At 53.1% G+C, this 16761-nt stretch overlaps 1 protein-coding gene across 2 annotated transcripts in view; it reads left to right on the top strand.

Annotated features, from left to right (window-relative positions):
* Window positions 1–5919: 5919 nt before the first annotated feature.
* Window positions 5920–16761, top strand: part of SLC12A7 (solute carrier family 12 member 7) — an 81290-nt gene continuing 70448 nt past the window's right edge. The window contains exon 1 of one of the 2 annotated variants that reach the window (XM_059694632.1): window positions 5920–6125. In XM_059694632.1, coding sequence (XP_059550615.1) covers window positions 5996–6125 — 130 coding nt within the window. In that variant the 5' untranslated portion in view covers window positions 5920–5995. The remainder of the gene's footprint in view (window positions 6126–16761) is intronic. The other variant, XM_059694634.1, reaches the window with a different exon arrangement.

The raw sequence follows: 16761 nt of genomic DNA, 5'->3' as shown, positions 1-16761 counted from the left end.
CGGCCTGCGGACTCAAGGGTCCCAGGTTTGATTCCGGTCAAGGGCATGTACCTTCGTTGCGGGCACAACCTAAATAGGGGGTGTGCAAGAGGCAGCTGATCGATGCTTCTCTCTTATTGATGTTTCTAACTCTCTATCCCTCTCCCTTCCTCTCTGTAAAATATCAATAAAGTATATTTTAAAAAACACACAAAACAAACAAACAAACAAAAAAAACACAGGACAACTAAGAACAGAGGACGAGTGTGAGGCTGCTCCAGGAGGTCCCAGGCCTCCTTCCCCTCTGGCCCTCCTCTGGAATGAGGTGTGGCCACTCCTCTCCAAAGCGATATTGAATTTCTCACAGAGGTGACACTTGAAACCCAAGAGGGATCTGAGCCCCCAGGAAGGTCCAGGATTGTAGTTAATGGGGGAAGACTTGGTTTTATGAAATAAAAGGGAAGCTGAATATTTACAGGTGAAACCCTCTGATGGCTGGGGTTTTCTTCAAAATAACACAGGTGGGGATAGATGGGACGTGCCGGTGAGGCTGAGCCACAGGCGGGATGGGCATTAGATCAGCGGTCTGCGGCATGGACCCCCAGTGCTCAGGCCTCCTCACTGTCCCTCATGAGTGGCTCATGGGCCCATGGTATGTGACACACAGCTCAGCCCAACTGGGGATGGAGCTGCAGGGTCTGGGCCTGATTAGCCTGAATGGCTCAGCCCTTGGACCACACTTGTAACCCCGTCTGTCCTCATGGCTGACTATGGGGCCAGGGTTCAGGTTCAGAATGCTGGCACAGGCTTCAAGCCATCCTAGACTTGTGTGTGTGTTTGTGTGTAAGGGGGTGTCGTCTGCCTGGGGAGTCACCAAAGATGGTTCCAAAGTGAGGGCTCTAGGCTCCAGGTTGTTACTATCCTTTTCCCCAAAGCTTACCATTATCTGATGAGACCCAGAGTGCCCTAATCAGCCAGCTGTGTGTTCTGATTAACGTGTGTCCCAGTGCCCTTCCTGGTATGTCATAGGGTTGGCCTCTTGACCGGCACATACTGAGGGGGGAAGCCGCTAGGCAGACAGAGGGTCCCCTGGGCCGCATGGACTGCAGCCCACAGGGGCCCTCCTCGGTTTTGATCCTGTGGATGGCTAAGGATGTCAAGTGGGACAAGCCCAGAACAGCAGTTGAGCCCCTGGAGTGACTGCTGGGTGGTCAGGTGAGTATTGGGGATGTATGTGTGTGTGTGGGGGGGGCATGCTGTTCCCACATGCTTGCACCCATCCATGGATGTGCTGAGTGCATGCTGAGCCCTCATGGGCGCCCAGAACCTCAACCCCAATACACGCACACGCACATACACAAGCACACACACGTATTCTCTGCTGGCCATCTTCTATCATCAAAAAGACTCCGAGGCTGTGACTTCGCCTGAAGAGCCTTCACTTTGCCATCACTCCAGCCTGGAGGCCTGGCCAGTGTTGCTCCTGGAAGTTAGACTCTCCTAGGAGGTTTTTTATAGCCAGGGCAGGCACTTTTAACATCAGCTTTAAATTTTTCCAGACTTGCCCTGACTGGTGTAGCTCAGTTGGTTGGGCATTGTCCAGTGCACCAAAAGGTTGCTGGTTCAATTCCCAGTCATGGCACTCTCTTCCTCTCTGAAAACCAATTTTAAAAAATCTTTTAAAAAACCAACAACAAAGAGCAAACTTAAAATAAAAGTAAATTTTTCCAGGCTAAGACTAAAAAAGCTACATATTATATGATGGATGCCACTTTAGGACATGCTGGAAACAAAGGAAGGGAGAGAAACTTGACTGTGCTGGGGGGACAGGGGTGGCTAATGGTGCTCTGTGTTCTGCTGCACAAATTTGCCAGAACCCATGGGCTCCCTCAAGAGATGGTGACTCCTACTGTTGATACATTAGACCTCAGTTAACAAATAAATTGTATACACACACACACACACACACACACACACACACACACACATACTCTAGAGGCCTGGTGCACAAATTCATGCACAAATTCGTGCATGGGTGAGGTTCCTTGGCCTGGCCCATGATCAGGGGTCGCCTAGCCTAGTCCACTGGGGCCGCCTAGCCTAGTCCACATCAGGCCAACCAGGGCGGCAGGTAGGGGGGAGGGACCATGGGAGGTTTGCTGTGGGAGCTCACTGACCACCAGTGGGCAGCTCCTGCATTGAGCATCTGCCCCCTGGTGGTCAGTGTGTGTCATAGCGACCAGTCAGTTGTTAGGTCGAATGGTCATAATGGTCGCTTAGGCTTATATATATATATATATATATATATATAAATAGATAGATAGATATAGATATATGTGTGTGTGTATGTATATGTATATAATGTAAAAAGTGGAGGCTATAAAAAGTGGGTGAGATTAAAACTATAATTACAGGCTATGTAAAAAACAATGACATGGAGAGAATACTCAGAGAAGATTGGCCTAAGAGAGGAGGCCAATGCTGTTTTCAAAGGAAAATATATAATCTTCAGTGTTTTCATTTACCGAGACATAATGGCCAGTTTTTCAAACTGAGTATTCAGATCAAGATGATGGAAAGAAAGATGGAAAAAGAAGGAAGAGTGAAGATAAAAGCAGAATTTATGAAGTGGGAGAAAAGGGGAAAGCAGGACTGATTGCTAACTCATTCTTATGACTGTCTCCTGTCCCTCTCCATGTTTTTCTGGCATCCCTGAGCTTCTTCCTCCTGCCCGGTATTCTGTATTCATAGCCTTCATCCTTCTCATCTCCCTTTACAGGCACACTGAGAGCTCACGTGAACCAGGCTGCATTTTTCTGGTTTGAATATTTTAAAGAAGCAATTAGATATTTCACAATGTTCTCTCTTGCAGATGGATAGCGAAAATCAGAGGCCACCCCCACCAGGACAAGTAGAGGGTTCTGTGGTAAACAGAGGCATTCACCAAGAACCTCCCAGGTTAGCTGATGCAACCACTACCTATGTGGGGCCATTCATCCAGGCCAAGGTTGTGTGTGCAACTCCAATGTCTTTGGATTTCTACAATGGCCACAGAGAGATGAGGTGGGAAGAGAGCCTGTTTCATCAAGGGTACGGCTGGACCAAGTAGGTGTGGGCATTTTGAAGGGAAAGCTGGACTTATATGCTGTCCTACAGCAGGCCCTAAACAGAGAAGGCTTGTGGAAGAGAGCTGAGTGTGGGAATTGCCCTCGGCAGCTCCATTCCAGGTCTCCCAGGTCAGGTGTGTCCACAGCTGCCTCTGGGCCTTAAAGGTGGCTGCTGGCTTCTGATGGCTAATGATGGCCACTAGTGCCAGCAAGAAGAGGGCAGCAGAGCAGGAGTACTCATCCCAGGCCACTGACCAGCACAATGCTTCATGGGAAGACAATAGGACTGGTCCCATTCCAGTTCAGACCATCGCTCTATCAAGCATGGTATTTCATATTGCCTTGGAATTTCTAGAAAACTCCAAAACAAGAAAAAAACGGGAAAAAGAAAACAGAAGAGATAAAAACAATGAAGAAAGACAAAGCTATCATTCTTTATATGTTAAATGATTCCTTTGCAAAACATACCAAGTTGAACTTAAAAAGGCAATTGAATAATAGTATTTAGAATTATGTGAGCTGGCAGGTTGCAAAAGAAATACACAAAAGCCAGAAATGGTTTGTTTTTGTTCTTACATATCAGCATAGTTGCAAGATCCATTACAATAGTAACAAAAAATGTGAGTTAACTTAATAAAACAGACATTCAGGACCTGATGAAGGATTCAACACCATAAGGATGTCAATTCTCAGCAAATTTACTTATAGACTAGAGGCCCGGTGCACGAATTCATGCATGGGTGGGGTCCCTCGACCTGGCTGGAGATTGGGGCCAATCGGGGCTGGCCAGCTGTGGAGAGGGACCACAGGAGTTTGGCCGGCCGAGTGAGGTTGGCTAGGGGAGTGCACTGACCACCAGGGGGCAGTTCCTGCATTGAGTGTCTGCCCCCTGGTGGTCAGTGCGCATCATAGTGACCAGTTGACCGGTCGTTCAGTTGTTTAGTCTTTGGTTGGTTAGGCTTTTATATATAGAGATTGGACACCATTTCAATCAAAACATAAATGTATTTGGGGGAAATTTTCCAAAGTGATTCAGATATTCATCTTGGGCAAATAAAATAAAATAAAATAAAATAAAATAAAATAAAATTATTGCTCAAGAATAGCCTAGAAAATATTAAAGAATGGCCCGGCTGGCATGGCTCAGTGGCTGAACATCAAGCTATGAACCAGAAGGTCACGGTTCAATCTCTGGTCAGGCACATGCCCAGGTTGCCAGCTCGACTCCCCAGTGTGGGGTGTGCAGGAGGAGCTGATCAATGATTCTCTCTCATCATTGATGTTTCTCTCTCTCCCTCTCCCTTCCTCTCTGAAATCAATAATATTTTAAAAAAGAAAATATTGAATAATGGGTAGCTGAGAGGCAGGGCTGCTGTGCCCATTTGTCATAGGCAGAGATCTGCAAAGTGGGAAGAGGGGCTCCTGAGCACCCAAAAGAGCCCAAAAGGTTGTGCAGGAAGGAGGTGGGTGTGGCCAGGTGTTCTATAGGTGTGAGAACTTGGACCCTGGTCCTCTCCTCTTCCAATGAACAGAGGTGGGGGACATAATGAGAGGGTGGGTGCAAGAAGGAGTCCTCATCCTCCAGACCCCTGGATCTTTTCTCTTGTGTTTGTTGTGCCCCTAATACCTGGCCTCTCATTCTTCCTTATTAACAGAGCACCCCCCCGCCCCGAACATTAGTGTGGGCACATTTCCCAGCCTTCTTCACAGGCAGGTGTGGTCATATGACTAAGTTCTGGCTAATGGGTCAAGCAAAGATGCTGTATGTGACTTCTGGGTTGGGTCCTGGGAAGAGAGCTAATTGCCCTTCCCCTGTTTTCTCTCTCCACTACTGGAATTCAAATGTGACAGGTGGGCCAGGAGCAGCCATCATAAACCATAAGGTGAGTGAACTGAAGCCACACACAGCTGACCACTGCACTCCTATAAGTCATTGCTCAGATGTCATCTCCTCTTGGGGCCCTTCTGAACACCCCTTTCACAATTTCACCCCTCCCAGATCTCTTCTTGTTTGCTTCTTAATCAGAGCTCTGATCGCCGCCGCCACTCTAGAATGTATGCTTCAGGGACTTCTGCCTTCTTGTGTCAGCTACAGGGCCTGGGATAGCCAGGCACTAATAAATATTTGTTGAATGAGTAAATGTGCAAACCACGCTGCATACTGTAAAGTGCGAAGTGAATAAATGTGCAGTGGCAACAACAGTATGGTAATATGAAGCCCTGGCGGTGCCTGTGTTGTAGGAGCCCATGAACAGAGTGGCTGATTCTCACCCAGGTTTCCTTGTCCATTGGTTCCCAGCCCTCCGGACCCCCAGTCTCACCTCACCCTCCCTGCTCTCCACGCTCCTGCGCATACCTCTCCCAGACTCCAGGGACTGACGCCCACGCCCCCCCCCCCCCACACCTGGGTCATTAGTACCTGCTCTCAGTGGGCGTGGTCAGTGGTCCCAGGCCGGCGTCCAGGTGCTGGGGGTGATGGTCTCCCGAAACCAGACCTCTCCGGCGTCCCATTGACTGTCCCTCTCCTGGACCAGGCCCTGGCTCGCTGACCCTTGACGCCTGGGATGGGATGGGGTCTCCAAGATCTTGCAGCGCGACCCCCGAGGTTGTGTTGCTCACAAGGGACAAGACTGGCTTCAAGTCAAGATTTTACCCGGTGCCCCGCCCCCGCCCCCGGCGACGCTCCTGGCTCCTCCCGGGAGCCTGAACCCGCAGAGTCCATCGACGGCCTCCTCCGGGCCGGCTGCGCCCCGCCCCCACCTCCGCCCTGCCCCTGCCCGCCCCGCCCCTGCCCTCCCGCCCCCACCTCTGCTCCGCCCCCCGCCCCGCTCCGCCCCCACCTGCCTTCCCCGGTACAGGCCCGGCTCTGGTTCCGCAGCCTTCCCGGCGCCCGGGGACCGGAGGCCACCATGTCCCAGCGTTTCTTGGTGACCCCCGCGGGGGGCGGAGTGGAGAATCCCGACCCCGCAGCTGCCCCGGAGTCGCCGCGGGTGGACGCGCTGCCCATTCTGCACTACGGACGTGAGCCGAGCCGCTACGGTAGGTGCGGCCCGACGGGGACTCCCCTGGGGGCGCGCGGGCGTCGGAGCGTCGCCGGAGGGGGGCCAGTGGCTTAGGTGGGTGAGCTGCCCGGGTGCTGCCCTTGGGGATGACCAAGTGCCGCCCCGGGGCCAGCGCCGGGTGAGCCGGTGCGGTGCGTCCACAGCGTTCTCCCGGGAGACTTGGACAGCAGCCGACCCCCGCCGGCGGTCCGCCCTGCCTCTGGGCCTGGAGGGAGATGCGAGGGCTTGTCCTTGGGAATTGGCGGTGACAGCTCCCGCCCTCTGACCTCGTGCTCCTGGAGCGCAGAGCGTTGTGTGTGGGTGCGGCTTGCACCTAGCAAGGCAGTGCTCTGCTGGGCTCCTGTCGGGTAATGCAGCCCAGGGTGAGTGAGCCTCCCTGCAGGCTGTGCTTTTATAGGGAGTACAGCCCTCCGTCAGTCGCTTGGAGCGCGTCCTTTCCCCCAGTGACCTCACCCGCCTTTAATCACTTTAACATCTAACGTCTACTTTCCGGCACCTTCCCTTTTGAGAACTGACTTCAAGGGGTTGAGAAGTGTTGGCAGCCACATTGGTGACCCCTGCCTGTCCCTGTGTGAGGGGATGTGCAGACAGTGTCTTTCCTGGGCACTCCCATAGGTGGGCGCCCACAGCCCTGGGTATGGAGGGTGGGGATGTGGGAGGGCAGGCAGAGCCCGGGTGCCTGGCAGCGAAAGCAGAAGAAGGGTCTGACTGAATCTGAAAGGCTGCTGGAGCCCTGTCCCTCCACTGCAGTCTCTCTCCATGTGGGTGAGGATTGGCTAATGGGTCCCCCATCCGATCCTGGGGCACACTGCCTTGGGCTCTCACTACAGGACCTCGGCCATTCCAGCGCTGATGTAGATCTGAGCTACCTCCCGTGCCCAGTAGTCCCCGAAGGTCAGCTAGGGGGAGGCAGCTCTTTAGGTAGAAGGGCCTCCTGTCTGTCCCACCCCCAGGGGAAACTCAGTGCATGTGAGTGTCCTGTGTGTGCACGCGATGAGAGAGGGTAGCTCTAAGTGTGAGGGCTGACAGAAGCTCAGGCTTTGTTTTTTTAAATATGTTTTTATTGATTTCAGAGAGGAAGGGAGAGGGGGAGAGAGAGAGAGAGAAACATCAATGATGAGAGAAAATCATTGATCAGCTGCCTCCTACACACCCCCTACTGGGGACCGAGCCCACAACCCAGGCAGTGCCCTGACTGGGAATTGAACCGTGACCTCCTGGTTCATAGGTCGACCCTCAACCACTGAGCCATGCTGGCTGAACTGGCACAGAGGTTTTAGATGCATGTCCAGCAGATCTTCCATTGAGTTACTGGGAAGTTCCATTAGCTTCACGGTGACATCTGAGTGGTGCCTCCCACGTGAGCAGTGGGCTTTCTGCGATGCGGGTGTGGGTGCAGTATGCATGCACATATGCGTGTGGGTATATGTGTTGCAGACACCCGCTCGTCCAATCCTACTCTGAGTTCTAGGTCAGGTGTGGATAGGTGGACAAGACACTTGTCACCTTGGTAATGGCTGGTTCTCAGGTCCTACTCCCTTCCTGTCACCCTCCAACCCTGGGAGCCATTCCTTATGCTCCAGGCTGGGTGTGTGGCACCTGCTGTGCACCTGTGGTATCGGTCCCAAAGCAGAGGGGACCCTCTCCATCGGGCCCTCAAACTGGCTGTGGCCCAGGGGAGGGTGCTCTCTAGTGGGGGGCTGAGGTGTCACTTGCTCCTGCTTACCCAATAACGCAGTCCTTTTGTTTTCTGCTATGAGCAGGTAAGTCCACAGGTCATTGATTAGAATGTAAGTCAGAGCAACTGATTATTTCTCAGGGGTTGTGCGGGCCTCCAGCCTGTTCTGAGGGAAATGGCTTTGATGCAGGACTCAGTGGAAATTTCAGGGAGAGTACAGGTAAGAAAATGAACTGTGTCCGAGAGCCGGCAGGTGAAGGCTTCCTGACTATAGTCAGCAGCAGTGAGATGAGCTGTAGCTTCTGGGCAGTGGAGCCGGGTCCGTACTCCCTCCCCAGGGGACCCTTGGGGTGCTGGTCCTGGACTGCACTGACCCAGGCCTGGGCTTGCTCAGCCCCAGGCTCTCCTCACAAGAACTGCGGTCCCTGTGGCCTTGGTCTTGCCTCTAGGCTGGAAGATGGACTCCCAGTGGGCACCGCCCCAGCATGGGGCTGTTCTCCGAGCCAGTAGGACTCAGCACCCCAGGCAGGGGCACAGCTCTGGGTCAGCTGACCCTCCAGGTCCTCCTCTCGCCGCATCCCCCCTTTTGGGCCTCTCTGCTTCCCTGGCCGTTGGTACTTAGCATGCTGGCCGGTGCCCCTGCGGAAAGGGTTCGGTGCCAGGAGACATGCTCAGGTCTCGACTTGTCTTTCTGTTCTCTGTCAGGCTGTTGAGATTTTCATCTTCATGCTGACACGGAAGAAGGGCATTTACCAGAGTCCTCGATGTGGCAACCAAGAGACAGGCTGTTGGGGCCGGGGGATCCCGTCTGACCCTAGAATTCCCCCACACCCACCTTCACCTCTTCTTGTGGCCTGCTGTCCAGGGGGGCAGGCCTCCCCTAATCCCTCCCACCATCACCCAGGCAGGGAGGGGCCACCCCAGCCATCCCCCACCTCAGTCCTCAGGTGTGGAAACTGCTGAGCCTGCAGCCACTTTCTGCTCCACTGCTTGGCTGGCTAGTTTTTGCCCGTAGACCTCGGGCTCTATGGTGCGGGAGTTCTAGCCAGCAGTCAACCAAATGATTTTATGTTGTGCCCACTATATGAGAAAAAAAACCCTATTGTTTGGTGCTCCATTTAAACAATGCAACCGGGCTTTATTGGCACTCCTTGGTCCAAGCCAGGAAGTGGAGCGTGGTGGACACTTACCCAGAATTGTCCTTTCACTTCCAGTATGTGTGTTTGCGTGTGTGTGTGTGTGTGTGTGTGTGTGTGTGTGTGTGTGGCAGGAGTGGGGGAAGGAGGGTGATGGAGAGAAACTGCTAATCCTTCGCGACACCAGCCTCTCGACTCACAGGCTCCCAATGCCTCATCCGTGTCTGTCTGGCGCTTCCTTCAGTGTCCGCTCAGACCAGTTCCCCTCAAGTGCACTGTGTGGAGAGAGCACGCTGCCGTGGGGTCTCCCTTCTCTGGGTCAGGACACAAGTCCAGCTCTGAGTCCCAATCCCTGTGTCTCCGGCTCAGCCAGCATTTCCTGAGGGCTCCTGCTGGAGTCACAGCACACACTGGTCACAACGGTGTGCCACTAGCATGTAAGGGGACATAGAGCCTTCTGTCTCACAGGTGTGACTCCCTGCCCCCCACCCTCCCCTGCATGGCTGCAGGAGGGGAGACGTCCGTGTGTAAGGAAGGTCTGGCTGTGCTGCCATGGGGTGGAAATGTCACACGTGATCTACCAGGTTCCAGTGAGCGAGGCTGAACCATCGCTGTCCTCTTGTTCCCAGTACAGGGGTGCTGGTGGGAGCCCCAATGCAGTTCCTTTGGTGGGATGATCAGAGGTGGTTGCAGATCCAGAATCAAGACATGAGATGGACATGTCCCGCTCAGCCTGAGGGCAGAGGAAGAGGAGAGGGTCCCGCCTGTGCAGAGGCCACCTAGCGGACAGTGACATTCAGGGAGGGCCAAAGCCAGCTCTAGGCCACGTGGAGCAACACATGCCTCCCCACCCCCAGGGCCACACCTTGGAGAGCAGCTTGGCTCCCCAGGGGCCGGACTCCCCTAGACCACCTCCTTGTTTCTGTAGCTTGGGGTGGGCTGCACCTGCGTAGAAGGTTCTGGATGTGAGTAGGGCCACGGAGCGGCTTGTCACCTCCCCAGGGGCTGTGTGGGAGGAGAGCATCCCCCTGGGCTGATAGGGACAACAGGAGGCCATTGGCATTGGAGGATCAGTCGGACAGCTGTCCACCTTGGCAGGGAGCAGCAGCCAAGGGACCTGGTCTGGTCAGGCACCACAGCTGCGGCGGTGGGAGGAGGGAGGGAGGAAGGTGTGGAGCAGGCACATAGACGGGGTGGAGTGAGCGGCTGGAGGACATGCTGGCTCCCCAGTCACCCTGTGTGACAGACCCTCAACCTGTCCATGGACCCCAGCACAGCCCCCCCTCCCCTCCCAGACGATGCATCTGTGCTTCGTGCATTCGTCATCGTGGCCATTAATGGTGTTGGTCGTAGGATTCTGCTTGAAGAAAGTTTTGGGGAAAAGCCCCATTTTTCTGGCTGAATATGTTGTTTTTTGTCAGGACCCAGGCTGCTGTAGTTCCCTCTTGGCCAACTGACACCCAGGGCTGGCTGGTGGCTCTGGTGTCGACCCCACCCCCTCCCCGTGAGCTGGGCAGACTCTGTTTCCTTTCCCTTAAATATTTCATGGAGCGCGGCGCATGCTAATCTGCTGGCCGCCTCCGGAGCAGTGCTTCTGTCCAGGACACCCAAGGGTTTGGTCACTCTAATCATGAAGGATTCTTGCCTTGGTGATTTCTAACTTGGCTTAAAAAAGCACACACTTCAAGTCACAGCCATTGTTTCTTTTTTTTCTTTCTTACTTTTTAATATCCAGTTTGGTTTCTTTTCTTTTTTTAAAATATATTTTTATTGATTTCAGAGAGGAAGGGAGAGGGAGCGAGACATAGAAACATCAATGATAGGAGAGAACCATTGATTGGCTGCCTCCTGCACACCCCGTACTGGTGATCGAGCCTGCAACCCGGGCATGTGCCCTTGATCGGAATTGAACCTGGGACCCGTCAGTCCGCAGGACAATGCTCTATCCACTGAGCCAAACCGGCTAGGGCCAGTTTGGTTTCTTTTTCCATGGGGTGAGTGTCATGCATTTTGAGGCACCAACCTTCCTTGTATATACATCAAAGTTTTCTTTAAATAAAGGCTTTACAATCCAACAGGAGAATCACAGCTTGGTCTCAAAGAGTGAGAGTCGGGGTCTGCACAGGGAGGTTGACCCCTTTGGTCTCTGAGCAGAGCTACCTCCACACAGGGACTCCTGGGGTCCCCCAGTCCTCGCTGCCCATCCCTGCAGTGGTCATTTCACACGGGTAACAAACACCAGAACATCTGTGTTCGGTCGGCCACCCAAACATCCTTACCCCACTGGGAGGCTGTGAGGGCAGGTGCAGGACCCCAGGAGCATCACCTGGAAGCCCTCCTGTGCCCTGTAGGCATCGCCTGCCTGGAACCCTGGCTGCCCTGCCCTCCCAGCCTCCATCCAGGCCTCTGTCCCGTGGGCTCAGGCTTGAGGTCTGTATGTGCATCCATGGATGTTGGCTACTATGTGAATGGGGGGAGGGTCAGTCAGAAGGTAACTACAAGAACAGGGCTTAAAAAGTGCAAACATGCACCACAGAACAACTATGAAAAGACAACCCACAGAATGGCTGAAAATATTTGCCAATCATATCTGATAAGATTTTAATATCCAGAACACACAAAGAGCTCCTGTAACAACTCAACAATAACAAATCAAACCAATGACAAAATGTGCAAAGATTTGAATAGACATTTTTAAAAAAAATAAATTTATTGGGGTGACATTGGTTAATAAGGTTACGTAAGTTTCAAGTGAACAGTTCTGTAATACATCATCTGTATAGTCCGTTGTGTGTTCACCACCCAAAGTCTAGTCTCTTTCCATCACCATATATTTGACCCCCTTTACCCTCTTCATCCTCCCCTACCCGCTTTTCCCTCTGGTAACCTTCATACTGTTGTCTGTGACTCAGTCTGTTTGTTTGTTCATTTGTTGCTTTCTCTTTTATATCCCACATATGAGTGAAATCATTTGTTCTTTTCTATCTCACTTATTTCACTTAGCACGGTACTCTAAGATCCATCCATGTCGTCACAAATGGCAGTATTTCATCCTTTCTTAGGACTGACATGTGTACATAAGTACCACATCTTCTTTATCCAATCATTGGTCTAAGGACACTTTGGTTGTTTCCGTCTTGGCCACTGTGAATAATACTGTAATGAACATGGGGGTACATATATCTTTATGGATAAATGTTTTCAAATTTTCTGGGTGGGTACCCAGAAGAGGGATTCCTGGGTCATATGGTAGCTCTCAAATAGACAATTCTCCAAAGAAGGTATATAGGTGGACAATAAGCACATGGAAAGATCTCAACATCATTGATCATTAGGGAAGTGCAACCAAAACCACAATGAGATAGCACGATGGATAAACCCCGTTTGAATGGCTATCACACACACACAAAAATAGAAAATAACAAATGTTGGCAAGGATGTGGAGAAATTGAGAAATTAGAACCCTTGTGTACTGCTGGTAGGAATGTAAAATGGTCCAGCTGCTATGGAAAACAGTCAGGAGCTTCCTAAAAAATTAAACATAGAGTTGCCATATGACTCAGCAATTCCGTTCCTAGGTGTTTACCCAAAGGAATTGAAAGCAGGGTCACGTAGAGATATTTGTGCACCCATGTGTGTAGCGGCATTATTCACAATAGCCTAAAAAGTGGTAATAACCCAAAAGTCTATCAACAGAAGAATGGGTAAAGAAGATGTGGTCCATCCATACAATGGAATATTATTCAGACTGAAAAAGGAAGAGCATTCTAGCACATGCTGCCATGTGAGTGACCCTCGGGGATAATATGCCAAGTTAAATAAACCAGTCACAAAAGGATAAATACTGAATGAGTCCACTCATACGAGGTCCCCAGAGGAGCCAGATTCACAGAAAGTTAGAAGGGTGGGTGCCAGGAGCAGGGGGAGGGAGATGAGGAGTTAGTATTTAATGGGGACAGAGGTTTAGTTTGGGCATATTTAGAAATGCTGGAGATGATGGAGGTGATGGTTGCACAACAATGTGAATGTGCTTAATGCCACTTAACTGTACACTTAAAATGCTGAGCTTTATGTTATACATATTTTATCACAACACAAAATAAAATACAAAATAAAAAAGCAAACAGGAGCGAAGGGCCAAGAAGGAACTAAATCCCTCCCCTCCCTGCCGGTTCCTGCCGGGAACCCCTGGGCTCTGGTTTTCCGGGAGGAAGCCAGTTTGATTAAATCAATTCTCGCCATTCGTCATTCCGGGCTCTCTCAGGAGTGGGTCCTTTTAAATCTAAATTGCTCTCTGCAAGATGTAAGTTCAAACCTCTTACAGGAGATATTTTTGTCCAGGGACCTTCCTGTTTCAAAGAACCCTGTGTGACCCCTTCTGGGCTGGTCCTGAAGGGGAAGAGGAGGCGGCTGACAGGCTTCCTGCATGCAGATTCTGGGAAGGGGGCTGCAGGCTGGCACAGCCCCTCCTTACATTGCTTCCCCCAAGGACCTGCTCCTCCCTGGACAAAGATTGAGCAGCAGCCTCAGCCACCCAGCTGGGCATCGGGGAGAGCTGTGTTCCTTCAGGCCCCGAGTCTTCCTGCCCACTCAGATCCCCCCCTCCCTGGACATGCGCAGTCTCTCTCTCTCTCTCTCTCTCTCTCTCTCTCTCTCTCTCTCTTTTTAAATATATTTTATTGATTTTTTACAGAGAGGAAGGGAGAGGGATAGAGAGTTAGAAACATCGATCAGCCGCCTCCTGCACACTCCCCACTGGGGATGTGCCCGAAACCAAGGTACATGCCCTTGACCAGAATTGAACCTGGGACCCTTGAGTCTGCAGGCCAACGCTCTATCCACTGAGCCAAACTGGCCAGGGCTGCGCAGGCTCTCTTAGTGCCCAGAGTCAGGCTCAGCAGGCGGCACAGGCCACAGGTCCTGGCTGCCGGGCCTGCAGCTCCTGCATTCCCCTGGCCTCCAATGTCCTTTCCCAGAGACCCCGGAGCGGGGGCAAGCTCTCCTGTCAGAAGGAGAGGCTGGGCTGGACTGGGTGCTCCAGGGCAGCCTCACCAGCCTTCTGGGTCTCTCCTTGTCCTGTCTGCTGGTGTTTGCCCTTTCTTAGCATTAGTGGCATGTCCCCAGAAACAAGAAGGTGGGTTCTATCTGCTCTTCCTCCCTCAGGAGTCAGCAAATGTTGGCTTTTTGCCTAGGGCTGCTCAGACTTGGCCTTGGGGGCAGGGGGTGGGGGGAGAGGAATGAGGTCCCAGCTTTGTGCCCAAGGAAGGACCTGTGGACTGCATGCAAGGCAAAGCTAGTCATAATGGTCCCCTTGATGGACATGCCATGTCCTAGCCATGGGAGGGAGTATGTGTGTGTGTGCACAGTTTGTGCGTGCGTGCATGCAAGGTTTCTCCTGCCTTAGAGGTGCCGTGCGACCTGGTCCTCATTTTGGACAGTTTGCAAAGCAGTGTCACATCATTACCTCATTCATGTCTGTGACAGCCCAGTGAGCCAGGGAGAAGGTATGCTGCCTGGTGGAGACTGTGCCTCCACGATGTCATCAAGAGCTGAGCAGACCTGGCCCCCAGGCCTCGCTAGGCTTGGGGGTGTCAGAGCCCCTCCTGTAGCAGGCTTGGTCCCGATGCAACCCCCACGAGGGGCCAGATGGGCTGGTGGGCCTTCCAGCCCTCTGCAAAGTCCCCTCAGAGCCATGCCGAGTGGTGATGCTCACTGCAGACACCTGGGAAGATGTGGGGAGTGCAGTCGTTCGAGTCCCAGAGAACTAGTCCCAACAGGATGTGTGTGGACACATAGAGATTTATTGGCTCCTGAGATTGTGGCTTGGTGAGTCCAAAATCTGCAGGGCAGCCAGAGGGCTAGAGACCTGGGGGAGAGTGCCGCTTAGTCCACAGCCATCTGCTGGCAGGATTCCTTCCACTCTGTGAGGTCAGCCTTGAGCTGATTACATGAGGCCCACCCACATTAGGGAGGGCAATCTGCTTTCTTGGATTCCACCAATTTAAATGTTAATCTCATCCAAAAACCTTCACAGAAAGACCCAAAAAAATGCTTGACCCAATATCTGGTCAGACTTCCAACCTCCAGCACTGAGACAATAAATTTCTGTCGTTTAAGCCTTCTGTCTGTGGTGCCTATTATGCCAGAGCTGGTTGAGATAAACTGTTACAGCCTGTGGGCACCCCATCACCCTTAGGTGGGCCTGTCTCAGCTCAGCTTCCTTGGTGGCCATGCCCCACAGCTCTGCTCTGTCCTGAGCCCCCATTGGCTCCCTGTGAACAGCCTCCCCACAGTTACCCCCATGAGGTCACCCTAAGCTGTCACGCCAGAGCCCTGTGCCATCTCCAACCAGGTGGTTTTGACTGCCTCTTCTGGACTGAGGCTCCCTCCGTGGCAGCCACCTCCATTGGGATCCATGCTCCCCTCCCTCTGGCCACCTGAGCCCTCCCCCGGGGCCGGGGCTCCTCGTTGCCTCTCGTTGCCTGGAGACCCTAGTGCTCCTGTCCCTCCGGACTACATGGCACAGAATGGGTGGCACCGAGATTCTGAGCAACGAGAAGGTGGACCACACAGCTGCCATCACTGAGCACCCATCCCTGAGAGAAGCAGGCCTGCCGGTGCAAGGGGACAGGTGTGCAGAGTGGAGCATGGTTGCTCAAGGGGACAAGCCAGGCAACTCTGCCCTTTGTAGGAAGGATGGTTGAGTGGACACCTGAGATATTGGGGTTCCCCAGGCCCCATTTCTCCAGTGTCACCCCCTCCCCCTCAGGGACTACCTCTCTCAGAGCAAGCCAGATCTCACTGTGTGGGCCAGGCCCCACTGTCCTGAGTCTTGGCCAGGCTATACCTTCTTGGCTGGGGGGTCTGGGCTCATAAGAAGGTGACCCCCCACAGTGCTGCCCCTCACCACTGGCCACCTGCTCCTATGCTACCTCAGCACCTGCTCTGGCCGGTGTAGGCCCATGTTGTCCAGGAATGGCTATCACCAGCCCGGCGCCCCTCTGCAGGCATCCCTGCCAGGCTCTGCAGAGGCCAGGGTGACCTCCCCCCTTCCTCTCACCCTCGGGCTTCGCGGGTGTGAGTGGGGACCGGCCAGCCAGGCCCATGAGGGTGAAGGTGGAACCCAGCTTGTGGGACCATAGGGGGCTCCCAGAGTGGCCCGGCTGCTGTCCTGGGGTCCCTCAAAGTGACTGAGGGGCCACCCCTGGCAGCCCTTCTAAAGTCATAACCAGATCCACAGCCAGGATCCCCCGGGGACAGGGCACAAGTGATCCCCACCTGCCTGTCCAACTGTGAAGCGGTCCCCCCGTGCATGGAAGGTTGCAGTGGTGCTGTGGGAGTGACTCCCTGGGACCCCTCCCTGGGGTTCACGTACTCCCAAGTTTGGACCCGAATCTTCTAGATTCGAGGTGTGTAGTGGGCTAAGTGGCAGCCCTCCAAAGTTATGCCCACGCCCCAACCCGTGGCTCCTGTGAACGGGACCTTATTTGAAAAAAGGCTTGTCACAAATGTGATTAAGCCATGGACCTGGAGATGGGGAGATCGTCCTGGGTGGTTGGTGGCCCTGAATCCAGGGTTAAATGCCCTTGTCAGAGACACAGGGGGAACAGACTCTGAGGGAGAGGCCATCTGAAGAAGAGGCACAGACTGGAGTGCCGCACCACAGGCCCAAGATGCCTGGAGCCCCGGAAGCTGGAGAGGCGGGCAGGACCCTCCCCTGAAGCCTCCAAAGGGAACCTTGATCTCATACTTCTGGCCCAGAGCTGTGAGAGCTCGCATTTCTGTTAGGCCACCATTTG

This window comes from Myotis daubentonii, chromosome 4, assembly GCF_963259705.1.
Source record: "Myotis daubentonii chromosome 4, mMyoDau2.1, whole genome shotgun sequence".
Taxonomy (NCBI): Eukaryota; Metazoa; Chordata; class Mammalia; order Chiroptera; family Vespertilionidae; genus Myotis; species Myotis daubentonii.
This window is presented reverse-complemented; position numbering and strand designations above follow the sequence as displayed.